Raw genomic sequence first — 15523 nt, 5'->3', positions numbered from 1 at the left:
CCAATGTTCTTGCCTGGAGAATCCCAGGGACGGCGGAGCCTGGTGGGCTGCTGTCTATGGGGTCGCACAAAGTCAGACACGACTGAAGCGACTTAGCAGCAGCAGCAGCAGGACACAAAAGTAGCTTAATAAATTTTTGCTGTAAAAATTAATAAATAAAATGAAAAGCATTGAATTAAGGAAGGATTCTTTGCTATACAAGCAAAGAACACACCAAATAGCCCCATCTTACTTACTCAGCCTACAACTTTACTTTTAAATTTTGCTCTTAAAATATCCATCCAAATATAGCTCTCCTCAAACAACATTCTACAAGGGTGCCCACTCAAGTTTTTTCAGAATCAACATAGCTAATTATCTTTAGCTTTGTTGTTGAAAATATCTTTTTGTGTTAACATGTACTTTTATGTTAATTCCACTGACATAAAAATCCTGTATAATGGATGTTTTTTAATAACTGTCATGACTGTATCTCTTCCATGATAATACCTTTTGGTAAGGTATATGGATACTTGTGGAAGGCAATGGCAACCCACTCCAGTACTCTTCCTGGAAAATCCCATGGGCAGAGAAGCCTGGTAGGCTGTCTCTATGTCCCCATGCAGTCCATGGGGTTGCCAAGAGTCAGACACGACTGAGCAACTTCACTCTCGCTTTTCACTTTCATCCATTGGAGAAGGAAATGGCACCCCACTCCAGCATTCTTGCCTGGAGAATCCCAGGGATGGGGGAGCTTGGTGGGCTGCCATCCATGGGGTCACACAGAGTCAGACACCACTGAAGTGACTTAGCAGCAGCAGCATGGATACTTGACAAGTGTAAAAGAATTCTTAAGCTGATTTCACATTTTTAATGTATTGGGTTCACGTGTATATATTTCTATGTACCTGTGGGTGTGAGCTAAGTCACTTCAGTGGTGTCCTATTCTTTGCAACCCTATGGACTATAGCCCACCAGGTTCCTCTGTCCTTGGAATTTCCCAAGCAAGAACACTGGAGTGGGTTGTCATTCCCTTCTCCAGAGGATCTTCCTGACCCAGGGATCAAACTTGCGTCTCTTATGTCTCCTGCATTGGCAAGCAGGTTCTTTACCACTAATACCACCTGGGAAGCCCGTTTATATGTACATGTATGTGCAAATAGCTACTTATCTATATAATAGCATTTGTTTATATCAAATTAGTTTAAAAATCAGTCTATACTCCCTGCCAGTATATGAAACTAACATTACTCTTCCTGACTTTGGATGTAAATGGCCACATACAGAATGGAAAGTGAAACTGTCAAGGCACTGCAAGCAAAGAACAGAGTCCTTAGGTCTTTCCCAACAGTACTGCCCCTGGTGTCAGTCTCTACCTAGTACATAGGGGTGGGGCTACAGGGAACTGGCCTGGATCAAGTCTGAACAGGTAGGTATTTCATTCTGACACGTGGTGAGATTCTACAAATTTCTGTACAGTGACTCTCTGCTAAAGATCTAAATTTATGTCATGAGAGGCAATACACATGGTGATTCTGGAACTAGACAGCCTGGATTCTGGCAGAATAACTTCAGGCAAGTTGTTTAACTTCTCTGTGCTTCTGATTTCTTATTTTTAATTCATGGATGATAATGGTGGTGGAATAAAATAAGACGATATTGCTGATGATATAACGTTCCTTATAGAGTTGTGACAATTAAATTAATCAATTACTACATGTAAGGCATTTAGGATAATGCCAGGGAAAGAGTTAATGCCCAGTAAATGTAACTTACCCATCATTGCCATTACCTCATCTCCAGTTGAGTCTGGGCTGTGACAAGTGAGGCATAAGGAGACTTTCACTCCTAGGTGCTGATCCTACACCTGCATAACCCTGGGAGTGAATGGCTCATTAAATTTTTCATCCTGGGTGCTTCATTTACTTCATTCTAGATTTGGTCCTACCTGGAATGTCTGACAAATCCAAGGTGATCAGGGTAGAGGAGTATCCTAGGATTGCCCTTAATTAATGCAATATGAAAGAAAAGAGGGTGTCACCCTACCTTTCCATAACTCCAGTTTAATCAGTTCTCAGCAAATATTCATGAACTAAAAAACCAATTACAAATGAAAGACTATTTGGATCATGACTGATGCATTTTTCCAAATGTAGCATTCTCACTTTGGGTCAGGTGGATTCATATAGTCTGGGATCCTCTTAGGGGACTATTGTTCACCAAGTTACTATCGTGCACTTAGACCTCCTATTTTATGCTGGAGACTGGGTTTACCTGCTGCATGTAGCTAATGAGGGAGTTTTTGTTATCCTCCCAGTAGTTCTTCAAAGTCTCTTCAGGTGGAAACTTTTCACAGCTAAGCTCCACAGTAATCTCAAAGCAGTTGCTGCTGAGGTAATTGAAATCTTGCATTCCTGCCAAAACACCAAATGAAAAGTTAAATTATGCATGTGGTGACTAGAACCCACACCAACTGTTCTGCTGACAGCTAGGTAAATACTGTACCAATCCATGCATCTTGAGGAGACTGTGGGAAATTGCAAGTGAAATCACCTACTATATGAGAAGGAACAACATACTTGGGGGATAGTTACCACTTCACAAGCACAAGCAGTCATTTAGTGTAATGCATTGCTGTTGATAGTCCTAAAGCAAGTATCAGCCACATTCCACAGTGCTGGAATCAACTTCAAAGACAACAGGAGAGTGACATCATCAAAAAGGTGAAGCAGGAATTTTCTACTGTCTTCCCTCCCCCCAAAAATACAAATCTTTACAATTACCCATGAATAGAATGTGTTTGTGGAAGTTCAGGAATCTAATGGAAAAGTTAAAGCACACTATTGGAGAAAAAAATTCAAGACTGGACACGTTGAAGTGAGGAAGAGGAACAGTTTCACTTTACCTGTATCACCTCCTTCCCTAAGGTGGGGTAGCTTAGTGCCAAAGAAACCTAATTAGTAATATGAAAACATATAAAAACATACAACACATTGGTAAAGGTAAGTATATAGTTAGATTCAGAATATTCTAGTACTGTAATATGAAAGTGTATTATTCACTTTACTATAAAGTTTTTTAAATATTAAAAATAAGTATAGCTACAATAATCTGTTCATAGATACACAAAATGGAAAGATGTAAATTGTGACATCAAAACATAAAATGTGGGGTAAAGTTTTGCTTGCAATCAAAGTTAAGTTGTTGACAGCCTAAAATGGACTATTACACTATATGATGTTTTATGTAAGCCACATGGTAACCATAAAGCAAAAACCTATTCAAAAACAGTAAAGATAAAAGAATCAAAGCATACCATTGTAGAAAATCATCAATTCATAAAGAAAGACAGCAAGAGAAGAAGAAAGGAACAAGGTAACTTCAAAACAGAAGACAACAATACAGCAAGGCCTTACCTATCAGTAATTATTTTAAATGTAAACAGATTAAATTCTTTAATCAAAAGGCATAGAGTAGCTGAATAGATTTAAAAAAAAAAAACAAGACCCAACTATGTGGTGCCTACAAGAAACTCACTTCAGGTTTAAGAACACACATAAGCTCAAAGTGAAGGGATGACAAAAGATATTCAGTGCTTATGAAAACCAAAAGAGAGAAGAGGTAGCAGTACTTTTCTCAGACAAAATACAGTTTAAGCCAAAAACTGTAATAAGAGACAAATATCATTATATTTTGATAAAGGGGTCAATTCATCAAAGGATGATACAACTATCAAAAATACACAAACACTCAACATTGGAGTATTTAAATATATTAAGCAAATACTAATAGGTCTGAAAAGAGGAATGACCACAGTACTATAACAGTAGGGGACTTCAGTATCCCACTTCCAATAATGGATAACTAGACCATCCATACAGTCTCAGCAAGGGAACACTGGCCTTGAACTATACTTTATATTATATGAACCTAATAGCCATACAGAACAAGCCATCCAACATGGAACATTCTCTAGGATAGATCATATCATAGGTTACAAAAAAAATCTCAGCAGACTAGGGTAGGCTGAAATCATGCCAACTATTTTTTCCAACCACAACTGTACAGAACTAGAAATCATAACAAGAGAAAAACTAGAAAATTCACAAACATGTAGAAAAGTAAACAACACACACTTGAACAAGTCAAAGGGAAACCAAAATATCTTGAAGAAATGAAAATAGTAACACAACCTACCAAAACTTATGAGATGTAGCAAAAGCAATCCTAAGAAAGAAAATTATTATGATAAATGCTTACATTTAAAAGAAAAAAGAAATATGTAAAATAAATTCTTTAATCTTACACTTTAAGAAAACTAGAAAATGAACAAATCAAGCACAAAATTGCAGAAGGATGGGAATAACAAGGATCAAAGCAGAAATAAATGAAATAGAGGCAGGGAAAAGATAAATAAAATAAAATAAATAAATAAAAATAAAAAAGATAAATAAAAGAAAAGATAAATCTAAGGGCTGTTTTTTAATTTTCTCTTATGTTTTATTTATTTTTTAATTTATTTATTTATTTTAATTGGAGAATAATTGCTTTACAATATTGTGATATTTTTTGCCACACATTAACATGAATCAGCCATGGGTACACATGACTGGTTTTTGAAAAAGATAAAATAGACAAAGCTGTAGTTAGACTCACCAAGAATAAAAGAAAGGGGAGACATTTCAACTAATACCATAGAAATGCAAAGGATCATAAAAGACTGTGAACAATTATAAGCCAACACCTGGACAACCTAGAAGAAATGGATACATTCCCAGAAACATACAACTTACCAAGACTGAACCAGGAAGAAACAGAAAATCAAAACAAATCAATTACTAATAGGGAAATTGAATCAGTAATCAAAAACTTTGCAAAAAGGAAAGCCCAGAATCAGGTTTCACTGATGAATTCTACCAAACATTTAAAGAAGAATTAACATCAATCCTCATCAAAATCTTCCAAAAAAAACTGAAGAGAAGGGAACACTCTCAAACTTTTTTTTACAAGTCCAGCATAATGCTGATTTCAAAGCCAGATAAGGATACTACAGAAAAAGAAATTACAGGCTAATTATCATGATGAATAAAGATGCAAAAATTCTCAACAAAAAATTAGCAAACTGAATTCAACAGCACATAAAAAACATCATACACCATGATTGAGTGAAATTTATCCCTAGGATGCAAGGATGGTTCAACAAAGACAAATCAACAAATATAATATACTGCGTTAATAGAATGAAAGATAAAAATTAAGTGATCATCTCAAAATATGAAGAAAAATCACCTGAAAAAATTCAGCATGTTTTAATGATAAAAACTCTCAACAGGTTGGGTAGAAAAGGAACATACTTTAACATAATAAAGTCCATATATGACAATTCCACAACTAACATACTCAATGTCGAAAGATTTAAAGCTTCTCCTTTAAGATCAAGAACAAGACAAGGAAGTCTACTCTCACCATTCCTACTCAATATAGTTTTAGAAGTCCTAGCCAGAGAAATGAAGCAAGAATACTAAATAAAAGACACACATGTTAGAAAGGAAGAAGTAAAATTATCTCTGTCTGTAATGATATGACTTTATATAAAGAAAACACTAGAGACTACCAAGCACATACACACACACACAAAACTATTTGGACTAATAAAATAATTCATTAAAGTTTCAGGATACCAAATCAACGTACAAAGATCAGTTACATTTCTATCTGCTAACAAAAACTATCCAACAAACATATAAAGAAATCAATCTCACAATAGCAACAGAAACAATAAAATACTTAGGAACAAATTTAACCAAGGAGATGAAAGAGCTGAACAAAGAAAACTATAAGACAGTGATAAAAAAAAAAAAAAGAAATGAAAGAAGGTACAATGATAATGGAAAGATATCCCATGTTCATAAATTTAATACTGTTAAAATATCCATAGCACTCAAAACTGTCTATAGATTGAATACAATCCCTATCAAAATCTCAATGACGTTTTTGACAAAGCTAGCAGAAAAATATCCTAAAATGCATATAGAATCACAAAAGACACTGAGTAGCCAAAACAATCTTGAAAAAAAAGAACAAAGAAAAAATAAGAACTTCTTTATTTCAAGTGAAAAGTGAAAGTGTTAGTCACTCAGTCATGTCCAACTGTGCAACCCCATGGACTGTAGCCAACCAGATTCCTCTGTCCATGGAATTCTCCAGGCAAGAATACTGGAATGGGTAGCCATTTCCTACTCCAGGGGATCTTCTCAACCCAGTGACTGAACCCAGGCTACCTGCATTGCAAGCCATACTACCAAACTAAAATAATCAAAAGTTTGGTATCAGCATAAAAACAGACACATATCACTGAACAAAATCAAGAATGAGCCCAGAAATAAACCCTGATATATACAGCCAACTAAGGAGATTAGTCCTGGGTGTTCTTTGGAAGGAATGATGCTAAAGCTGAAACTCCAGTACTTTGGCCATCTCATGGGAAGAGTTGACTCATTGGAAAAGACTGATGTTGGGAGGGATTGGGGGCAGGAGGAGAAGGGGAAGACAGAGGATGAGATGGCTGGATGGCATCACTGACTCGATGGACATGAGTCTCAGTGAACTCCGGGAGTTGGTGATGGACAGGGAGGCCTGGTGTGCTGCAATTTATGGGGTTGCAAAGAGTCGGACACAACTGAGCGACTGAACTGAAATGAACTGAATATTTGATAACAGAACCAAGAATGCTCAATGGAAATAAGATAGTCTCTTTAATAAAACGTTTTGAGAAAACTTGATACATACCTGTAAAAGCAACAAATGGGACTTTTATCTTACACTAACACAAAAATTAATTTAAAATGGGTTAAAGGATTAAATTCAAGACTTTGAACTATAAAGTTCCTAGAAGGAAACAGAGAAAAAACTCCCAACATTGGTCTTAACTAAATTTGTGGGGTATGACACCAAAAGTATTAGATTAGTGCAAAAGTGTTTGTGGTTTTGCATTGTTGAATTTTGTCATTTGATACTGGAATGCATTCTTAAATAAATGTGGTTATGTTATACATCATTTTACTGCACAATGTCTAGCTTTATGTTTTTTGCTAATGCCATTACTTGCTGTTTATTTTATATTTATTTTAGACTATAGAAATGATGTTAGACAAAAAGCAAATTTGAGTGATCTTCTGATTTGAGTTCAAAATGGGTCATAAAGCAGTGGAGACAACTTGCAATAACAATGCATTTAGCACAGGAACTGCTAGTTCAGTTCAGTTCAGTCGCTCAGTCGTGACCGACTCTTTATGACCCCATGAATCGCAGCACACCAGGCCTCCCTGTCCATCACCATCTCCCAGAGTTCACACAAACTCATGTCCATCGAGTCGGTGTTGCCATCCAGCCATCTCATCCTTTGTCGTCCCCTTTTCCTCCTGCCCCCAATCCCTCACAGCATCAGAGTCTTTTCCAATGAGTCAACCCTTCTCATGAGGTGGCCAAAGTACTGGAGTTTCAGCTTTAGCATCATTCCTTCCAAAGAAATCCCAGGGCTGATCTCCTTCAGAATGGACTGGTTGGATCTCCTTGCAGTCCAAGGGACTCTCAAGAGTCTTCTCCAACACCACAGTTCAAAAGCATCAATTCTTCGGCGCTCAGCTTTCTTCACAATGAACATACAATGCAGCAGTAGTTCAAGAGGTTTGACAATGGAGACAAGACCCTTGAAGATGAGGAGCACAGTGGCTGGCCTTTGGAAGTTGACAATGACCAACTGATAAGATCATCAACACTGACCCTCTTACAACTACATGAGAAGTTGATGAAGACTCAACATCAATCATTCTACAGTCATGAGGCATTTGAAGCAAATTGAAAAGGTGAAAAAGTTCAATAAGTGAGCTGATTGAAAATTTTAAAAAATCATTTTATAAGTGTCATCTTCTCTTATTCTACGTAACAACAATGAATCATTTCTCAATCAGATTGTGATGTGCAACAAAAAGTGGATTTTACACAACAATAACTGACAATAGCCAGCTCAGTGGTTGGACCAAGAAGAAGCTCCAAAGCACTTCCTAAAGTCAAACTTGCATCAAAAAAAGATCATGGTCACTGTTTAGTGGTCTTTTGCCATCTGATCCACCACAGCTTTCTGAATCTTGGCAAAACCATTATATCGGAGAAGTATGCTCAGCAAATTAATGAGATGCACTGAAAACTGCAATGCCTGCATCTCGCATTGGTCAATGGAAAGGGCCCAATACTTCTATATGACAACACCCAACCACACATCACACAACAAATGCTTCAAAAGTTGAATGAATTGGGCTATGAAGTTTAGCCTCATCCACCATATTCATCTGACTTCTTGCCAACCATCTACCACTTCTTCAAGCATCTTGAGAGAGGTAAGCAGGTTGATAGGCAGTCCAGGGCCCTTTAAGGAGAAGGTGAATATTCTCACTCATGCTTTCCTTAAGCCTTGTGCAACAATATATCTTGCCCAAAAGAACTGGCTTTTCTTTAGATCTGGAGCTAATGAATATACAGCAGCCATACATTTTACTCAAGGAAAATGCTTTTCTTAGACCCCATTATGCTTTTCTTGGGCTCTATGTTAATGATTATAATTGTAACAAATCTTGTCTGGGAAACTGTTTCTCAGTAACAATATATCTCATTCATAAATATATTGCCAGGAACTTATTCCTTCTGGCTAAGCTTGTACTGAAGTTATCTCAGGATGCATGCCTTGGGAGAGGGTCTGGTAGAACTTTTACAACCTTGAGGTATTCTTTTTATCTATTCTCAGCCTCCAGTTGAAAAGTATATAATGCTCTGCTCCAACTAGTGAGTTGGGTACTCTTTCTACCACTTTCTGATGTCAGAAGCTTCTATGTCAGAAGCTTTCTCTGTCCTATCAGTTATATAAAATGTTGCTGCACAAAGCTCTGAGTGACTGAGACTGTGTTGGTTCCAGAGTTAAATCTTCTCCTTCGGAGACCACAAACTTGGCACCAAACACCATAAGCTATCAATCTCAATAACATTTTACAAAGAAAATGCTTCCACAACCAGCAAGAGGCAGAAAAGGCTTTCCTAGAGTTTGCTGAATCCCAAAGCATGGATTTTTATGTTTTAAGAATAAACAAACTTATTTCTTGTTGGCAAAAATGTGTTGATTGTAATGGTTCCTATTTTGACTAATAAACATGTATTTGAGCCTAATTATAATAATTTAAAATTCACAGTCTGAAACAATTTTGTTTGCACCAACTTAATACATGTAACAAAAGCAAAAATTGATAAGTGGGACTGCATCAAACTGAAAGCTTCTGCACAGCAAAAGATACAGTCAACAAAATGAAAAGGCAATTTAAGGAATGAGAGAAAGTATTTCCAAATCATATATTGGATAAGAAGCTAATATTGAAAATATGTAAGGAATTCATGCAACTCAAGATAGATTTCAAAAAAAAAAAAAAACTTGATTAAATAATGGGCAAAAGATCTGAATAGACATTTTTCCAAAGAAGACACACAGATGGCCTACAGGCACATGAAAAGATGTTCAACATCATTAGTCATCAGAGAAATGCAAATGAAAACCACAAGAGATATCATCTCACACTTGTCAGAATGGCTATCTTCAAAAAGAACACAAATAACATCAGTGGACAAGAATGCAGAGAAGAACCCTCCAACACTGTTGTAGGAAATGCAAATTGGTACAGATACTACAGAAAACAGTATGAAGCTTTCTGAACAAACTAAGAATAGAAATACCATATAGCCTGACATACATCCAAAAAGAGACAAAAATACTACTTCAAAAATACACATACACCCCAACATTCAAGCAGCATTATTTATACTTGACAGGATATGAAAGCAACCTAAGTGTCCATCAACAGATGAGTGGATGAAGATGTGGTATATATACACAATGGAACACTACTCAGCCATAAAAAAGAATGAAAATTTTTCATTTGCAACAACATGGATGGACTTGGAGGGTATTATGCCTAGTGAAATAAGTCATACAGAGAAAGAAAAATACTGTATGTCCCTTATACATGGGATCTAAAAAATAAAGCAGTGAATATAATAACAAGAAAAAAAAAAAAAAAACAGATTCACAGATATAGAGAACTAACTAGTGGTTACCAGTGGAGACAGCAAGGAGGGGAGGGGAAAGATTGGGGAAGGAGATTCAGTTCAGTTCAGTCACTCAGTCATGTCTGACTCTTTGGGACCCCATTAATCACAGCATGCCAGGCCTGCCTGTCCATCACCAACTCCCAGAGTTCACTCAAACTCACGTCCATCAAGTCGATGATGCCATCCAGACATCTCATCCTTTGTTGTTCCCTTTTCCTCCTGCCCCCAATCTTTCCCAGCATCAGAGTCTTTTCCAATGAGTCAACTCTTCACAAGAGGTGGCCAAAGTACTGGAATTTCAGCATTAGCATCATTCCTTCCAAAGAACACCCAAGACTGATCTCCTTTAGAATGGACTGGTTGGATCTCTTTGCAGTCCAAGGGATTCTCAAGAGTCTTCTCCACCACCAAAGTTCAAAAGCATCAGTTCTTCGGCGCTCAGCTTTCTTCACAGTCCAACTCTCACATCCATACATGACCACTGGAAAAACCATAGCCTTGACTAGACGGACTTTTGTTAGCAAAGGAATGTCTCTGCTTTTCAATATGCTATCTAGGTTGGTCATAACTTTTCTTCCAAGGAGTAAGCATCTTTTAATTTCATGGCTCCAATCACCATCTGCAGTGATTTTGGAGCCCAAAAAAATAAAGCCTGACACTGTTTCCCTATTTATTTCCCATGAAGTGATGGAACCAGATGCTATGATCTTCGTTTTCTGAATGTTGAGCTTTAAGCCAACTTTTTCACTTTCCTCTTTCACTTTCATCAAGAGGCTTTTTAGTTTCTCTTCACTTTCTGCCATAAGGGTGGTGTGATCTGCATATCTGAGGTTATTAATATTTCTCCCGGCAATCTTGATTCCAGCTTGTGCTTCTACCAGCCCAGTGTTTCTCATGATGTACTCTGCATAGAAGTTAAATAAGCAGGGTGACAATATACAGCCTTGACGTACTCCTTTTCCTATTTGGAACCAGTCTGTTGTTCCATGTCCAGTTCTAACTGTTGCTTCCTGACCTGCATATAGGTTTCTCAAGAGGCAGGTCAAGCGGTCTGGTATTCCCATCTCTTGAAGAATTTTCCACAGTTTATTGTGATCCACACAGTCAAAAGCTTTGGCATAGTCGATAAAGCAGAAATAGATGTTTTTCTGGAACTCTCTTGCTTTTCCCATGATCCAGCGGATGTTGGCAATTTGATCTCTGGTTCCTCTGCCTTTTCTAAAACCAGCTTGAACATCTGGAAGTTCACGGTTCATGTATTGCTGAAGCCTGGCTTGGAGAACTTTGAGCATTATTTTTCTAGCGTGTGAGATGAGTGCAATTGTGTGGTAGTTTGAGGATTTTTGGCATTGCCTTTCTTTGGGATTGGAATAAAAACTGACCTTTTCCAGTCCTGTGGCCACTGCTGAGTTTTCCAAATTTGCTGGCATATTGAGTGCAGCAGAGGTACAAATTATTACATATAAAATAAATAAGCTACAAGGATATATTTTATAGCATAGGTAAGACAGCCAATATTTTATATGGCGACCCACTCCAATATCCCTGACTGAAAAAATCATATGGATAGAGGAGCCTAGCAGGCTACAGTCCATGGTGTCACACATAGTCAGATATGACTGAGCAACTGAGCACAAAGAAATTGAGTACAACCTTTAAAAATTCTGAATCACTATGTTGTACACCTGTAACTTACATAATATTGTACATCAACTATCTCAATTTTAAATAAAACAAGATAAACATATATAATAAAGAAAATACCTGAAAGAATATATTTATCAAGGCATAATTCAACAAAAAAAAAGAAAAAAAAAAAGCATATTAAACCAAACAAGTCCTATAATTAGCCAGTACTGCTACTGTCCTAATTCTCTTTTCACTATTCTTTTAGGTGGGCCACAGAAAATTGTTCTTAGGCAGAGGAAAAAAATGGTATCTTTACATTTCACTCTTTATCCTTGTTAGAGGTGATACTACACAACTGTGAGTGATCCAGGTAGCCAGAAAAATGAGAGCTCTTCGAAGTTCATACTCGAACAGAGAGCCATAAGAGCTGCCTTGATGTCTAGAACTGCTTCCTGCAGCTGTGCTGAGGTGGGTTTTTCCATGTCCAGACTCAATAAAATGTGTAGAGCTTCCTGAACTGATAATAGAACTTACTGCAGTAATGAATACAAAATAAACATCCCATATGAAGTGGAACTTATTAAATAAAAACAAAAGGTATGTGAACCAAGATATGCTAGAGACCAAAGCCAGCCCTCTAAAATACACATTTACATATGTCAAAGCATGACTAACATATAATCATGATGGTATCTTGTTCCCTAAGGCCAGAATTTGAAAACTAGGGTAATTAACAATGTTCAATTTGTATTTTCCCAGTGGATATCTTCAGTTCCTTTCCTACATCTCTTCTACATCTCAAACTCATGTCCATTGAGTCGGTAATGCCATCCAACCATCTCATCCTCTCTTGTCCCTTTCTCCTCCTGGCTTCAATCTTTCCCAGCATCAGGGTCTTTTCCAATGAGTCGGTTCTTCTCATCACGTGGCCAAAGTACTGGAGTTTCAGCTTCAGCATCAATCCTTCTAATAAGTATTCAAGACTGATTTCCTTTAGGGTTGACTGGTTGAATCTCCTTGCAATCCAAGAGACTCTCAAGAGTCTTCTCCCACACCACAGTTCAAAAGCTAAATATAAATGGTAATTATTTTTTAAAAGTCACTACTCACATGAAGAGTGAAAGGGAAACTCACCTCCAGGCACGCTGTACCATGCAGCGCCATTGGTCGTTCCTTCTACAAAGCTGCTGTCATCATCATTCTTGCGACATGGGGGCCGATCTGGGTCCGACATTGGGGGGTTGAAGGATGAGTATGCCCGAGCTAAGCTTTGGAAGATGTCGTCATCTGGGCAGGAGCTGTATTCGTGAGCACTACCTGGAAAACAAAGCCACAACACTAAAGAAACTGACACAAACCAACTAGTACTGCATGTTTTCTGGAGATTGATTTAGTGTTGATCTCCTGCTGATACATTTTTAGCTACATCACTATGGGAAAGGAGTGAAGGCTTAAGTACTCAACAATTACACTTAGTTTTCTTTCAGGTTTTATAAGGTCCACTGCTGATACTGCAAAGTAGAAATTGAGTAGAATGTACATTCTTCTAATGAATTGAAAGCTTCACAAGAAAAGAGATAAGCACATAGTAAATTGGACTTGGGAAGACAGTAAGGAGATTTCCATTGTTAAAATTTTTAATTTATAAATTGCACCTGTACAAATCCAATAGGCACTGTGAACCACTGTCACACATATTCTTCAGTATCTGAATTTACAGTTTTTAAAAACCTCCTACTACTGAAATAAATAATATCTATTTTGGTACACAGTATTCTTATTCTGTATTATCAAATATGCCAGTCCTTTAAATTTCCAAGCTATTGACGAACCATAAAGTCTAAATTTCAAAAGTTTCCTGTGTGGGTGCTTTCAAATTGTGGTGCTGGAGAAGACTCTTGAGCGTTCCTTGGACAGCAAGAAGGTCAACCCAGTCAATCCTAAAGGAAATCAACACTAAACATTCATTGGAAACACTGATGCTGAAGCTGAAGCTCCAATACTTTGGCAACCTGATGTGAAGAGCTGACTCACTAGAATAGACTCTGATGCTAAGAAAGACTGAGGGCAGGAGGAATAGGGGATGACAGAGGATGAGATGGTTGGATGGTATCACCAACTCAACGGATATGAATTTGAGCAAACTCCGGGAGACAGTGAAGGACAGGGAAGCCTGGCATGCTGCAGTCCACAGGGTCACAAAGAATCAGACATGACTTAGAGGCTGAACAACAACAATATCCTGTATTACAAAGACCTAACTCTTCAAAGTCTCCTGAAAATTTATTCAAAAAGGGTAATTTCTTGGAACAACAAAAATTAAGCTGAGAACATCTATCTGGCTAAAGTTTGCTGTGTCTGAAGATTAGCTAAAACTAGTTAAAGAAAATCAAAGCATCACTTCTTCTCCCTGACACCACCATGAAACAGTTCCAAATGTAGAAGTGTGAATGCATAATAAGACACATGCAGAGATATTCATGGGCCCCTGATGGAGTTCTAAAAGTTTGCCTTCAGTTTTAAGCTATCTTGTACATAAAGCTACATAGATCCATTATTCCTCCATTTATCAGAATCCAAGAGTTACCCAAGTTCACAACTTTTGTTTTTCCCCTTTCTCTTACCTAAGTAATTATGTTTCTCTTCATTAAAAAAAAAATTTTTTTTAAATTACAGTCTTTTGTTGCCAGATATATACCAATGCCACATGGAACAGGGGATATTCCAGTTCAACAGATGTATTTCTATAGGCAAAATCACTGAACAACCAGTTCCTTAAAAGAATATTACAGAAATCATTCAATAAACCCTTGTAAAGTAATTGTAAACCTTGAATCAATTAGAGAAACAGGAAGAACACCTACCACTCCTCGTCTCATCATATGGATAATTGGCCACAAGGTCTCCTCCGTGAAGATTGGCAGAGAGCACAAAAGGAATATCCATAATCCAATGAATGACAGCCTTCGTCTCAGGAGCAAGCTATATTAAAGATTAGAGGTTAAAAGGATTCTAAATGTGGCAGTCGTTGGTGGGGTCACTTGACGGAAAAGACATATAAAAGGTAAGAACAATGACAACTGAAATCTTGTCATATTCCAAGCACTCTGTGATTGTTTTCATAGAAAAAAGAAAAGAGGAGCATTCCTCATCTCTATCTTTCTCAGACTTATAATAAAAAATATTTCTATTTCCTTAAAAGTTCTATTTAAAAGCTGCAGTTTTCTTTCTTTGTAACTTGAAAAACAGCATACAAATCATTTACAAATTTGGGTACATCTCCATCTGAACTTGTTAATAATAATGATAAGACAAGGAGAAAAGAAAATAGCTGAGCCAAACAAGGTTCTTCTTTATGGTGATTCAACTCAAGAAAGGTGGTAGATTTTCTTTCTGAGTTTTGTATACTATTTCTCCAATTCCCTTCAACAACTTCAACATTTTTCCTATAAAAAAAATTAAATCGGGTCTTTTTCAGATTTCACCACCAAATAATGTACTTTGGGATGATCATCTCAAATTTATTTTTTTCTTTTTTTTTTTTTAATATAAATTTAAGACAACAGCAATTTAGGAATTCATGTGGTCTTTTGAAAGATTCACAGCCCCTCTTACCTTGGAAGCAAAACAAAGGAGGAAAGAAATCTACACCAAAGAATTAATCTGAGCCAAAAGCTTGACACTTTTATGTGATGTGTTTTTAATAGCAACTAGGAAGACTCTCAAACTCCCAATTACCTTTTTTATTTGATTCCCACCCCGCCCC

At 37.1% G+C, this 15523-nt stretch overlaps 1 protein-coding gene across 1 annotated transcript in view; it reads right to left on the bottom strand.

The window, feature by feature from the left end:
• The window catches only part of CPE (carboxypeptidase E), a 160908-nt gene that overhangs the window by 25234 nt on the left and 120151 nt on the right, over positions 1-15523 (bottom strand). Inside the window, exons 7-9 of the mRNA XM_010838668.1 lie at positions 14622-14739; positions 12892-13074; positions 2254-2393 (exon numbers count right to left, since the gene is read on the bottom strand). Coding sequence (XP_010836970.1) covers positions 2254-2393; positions 12892-13074; positions 14622-14739 — 441 coding nt within the window. The remainder of the gene's footprint in view (positions 1-2253; positions 2394-12891; positions 13075-14621; positions 14740-15523) is intronic.

This window comes from Bison bison, unplaced genomic scaffold (assembly GCF_000754665.1).
Source record: "Bison bison bison isolate TAMUID 2011002044 unplaced genomic scaffold, Bison_UMD1.0 scf7180017864103, whole genome shotgun sequence".
NCBI lineage: Eukaryota > Metazoa > Chordata > Mammalia > Artiodactyla > Bovidae > Bison > Bison bison.
Note: the sequence above shows the minus strand (reverse complement) of the source record. Positions and strands in the feature narration are given on the sequence as shown.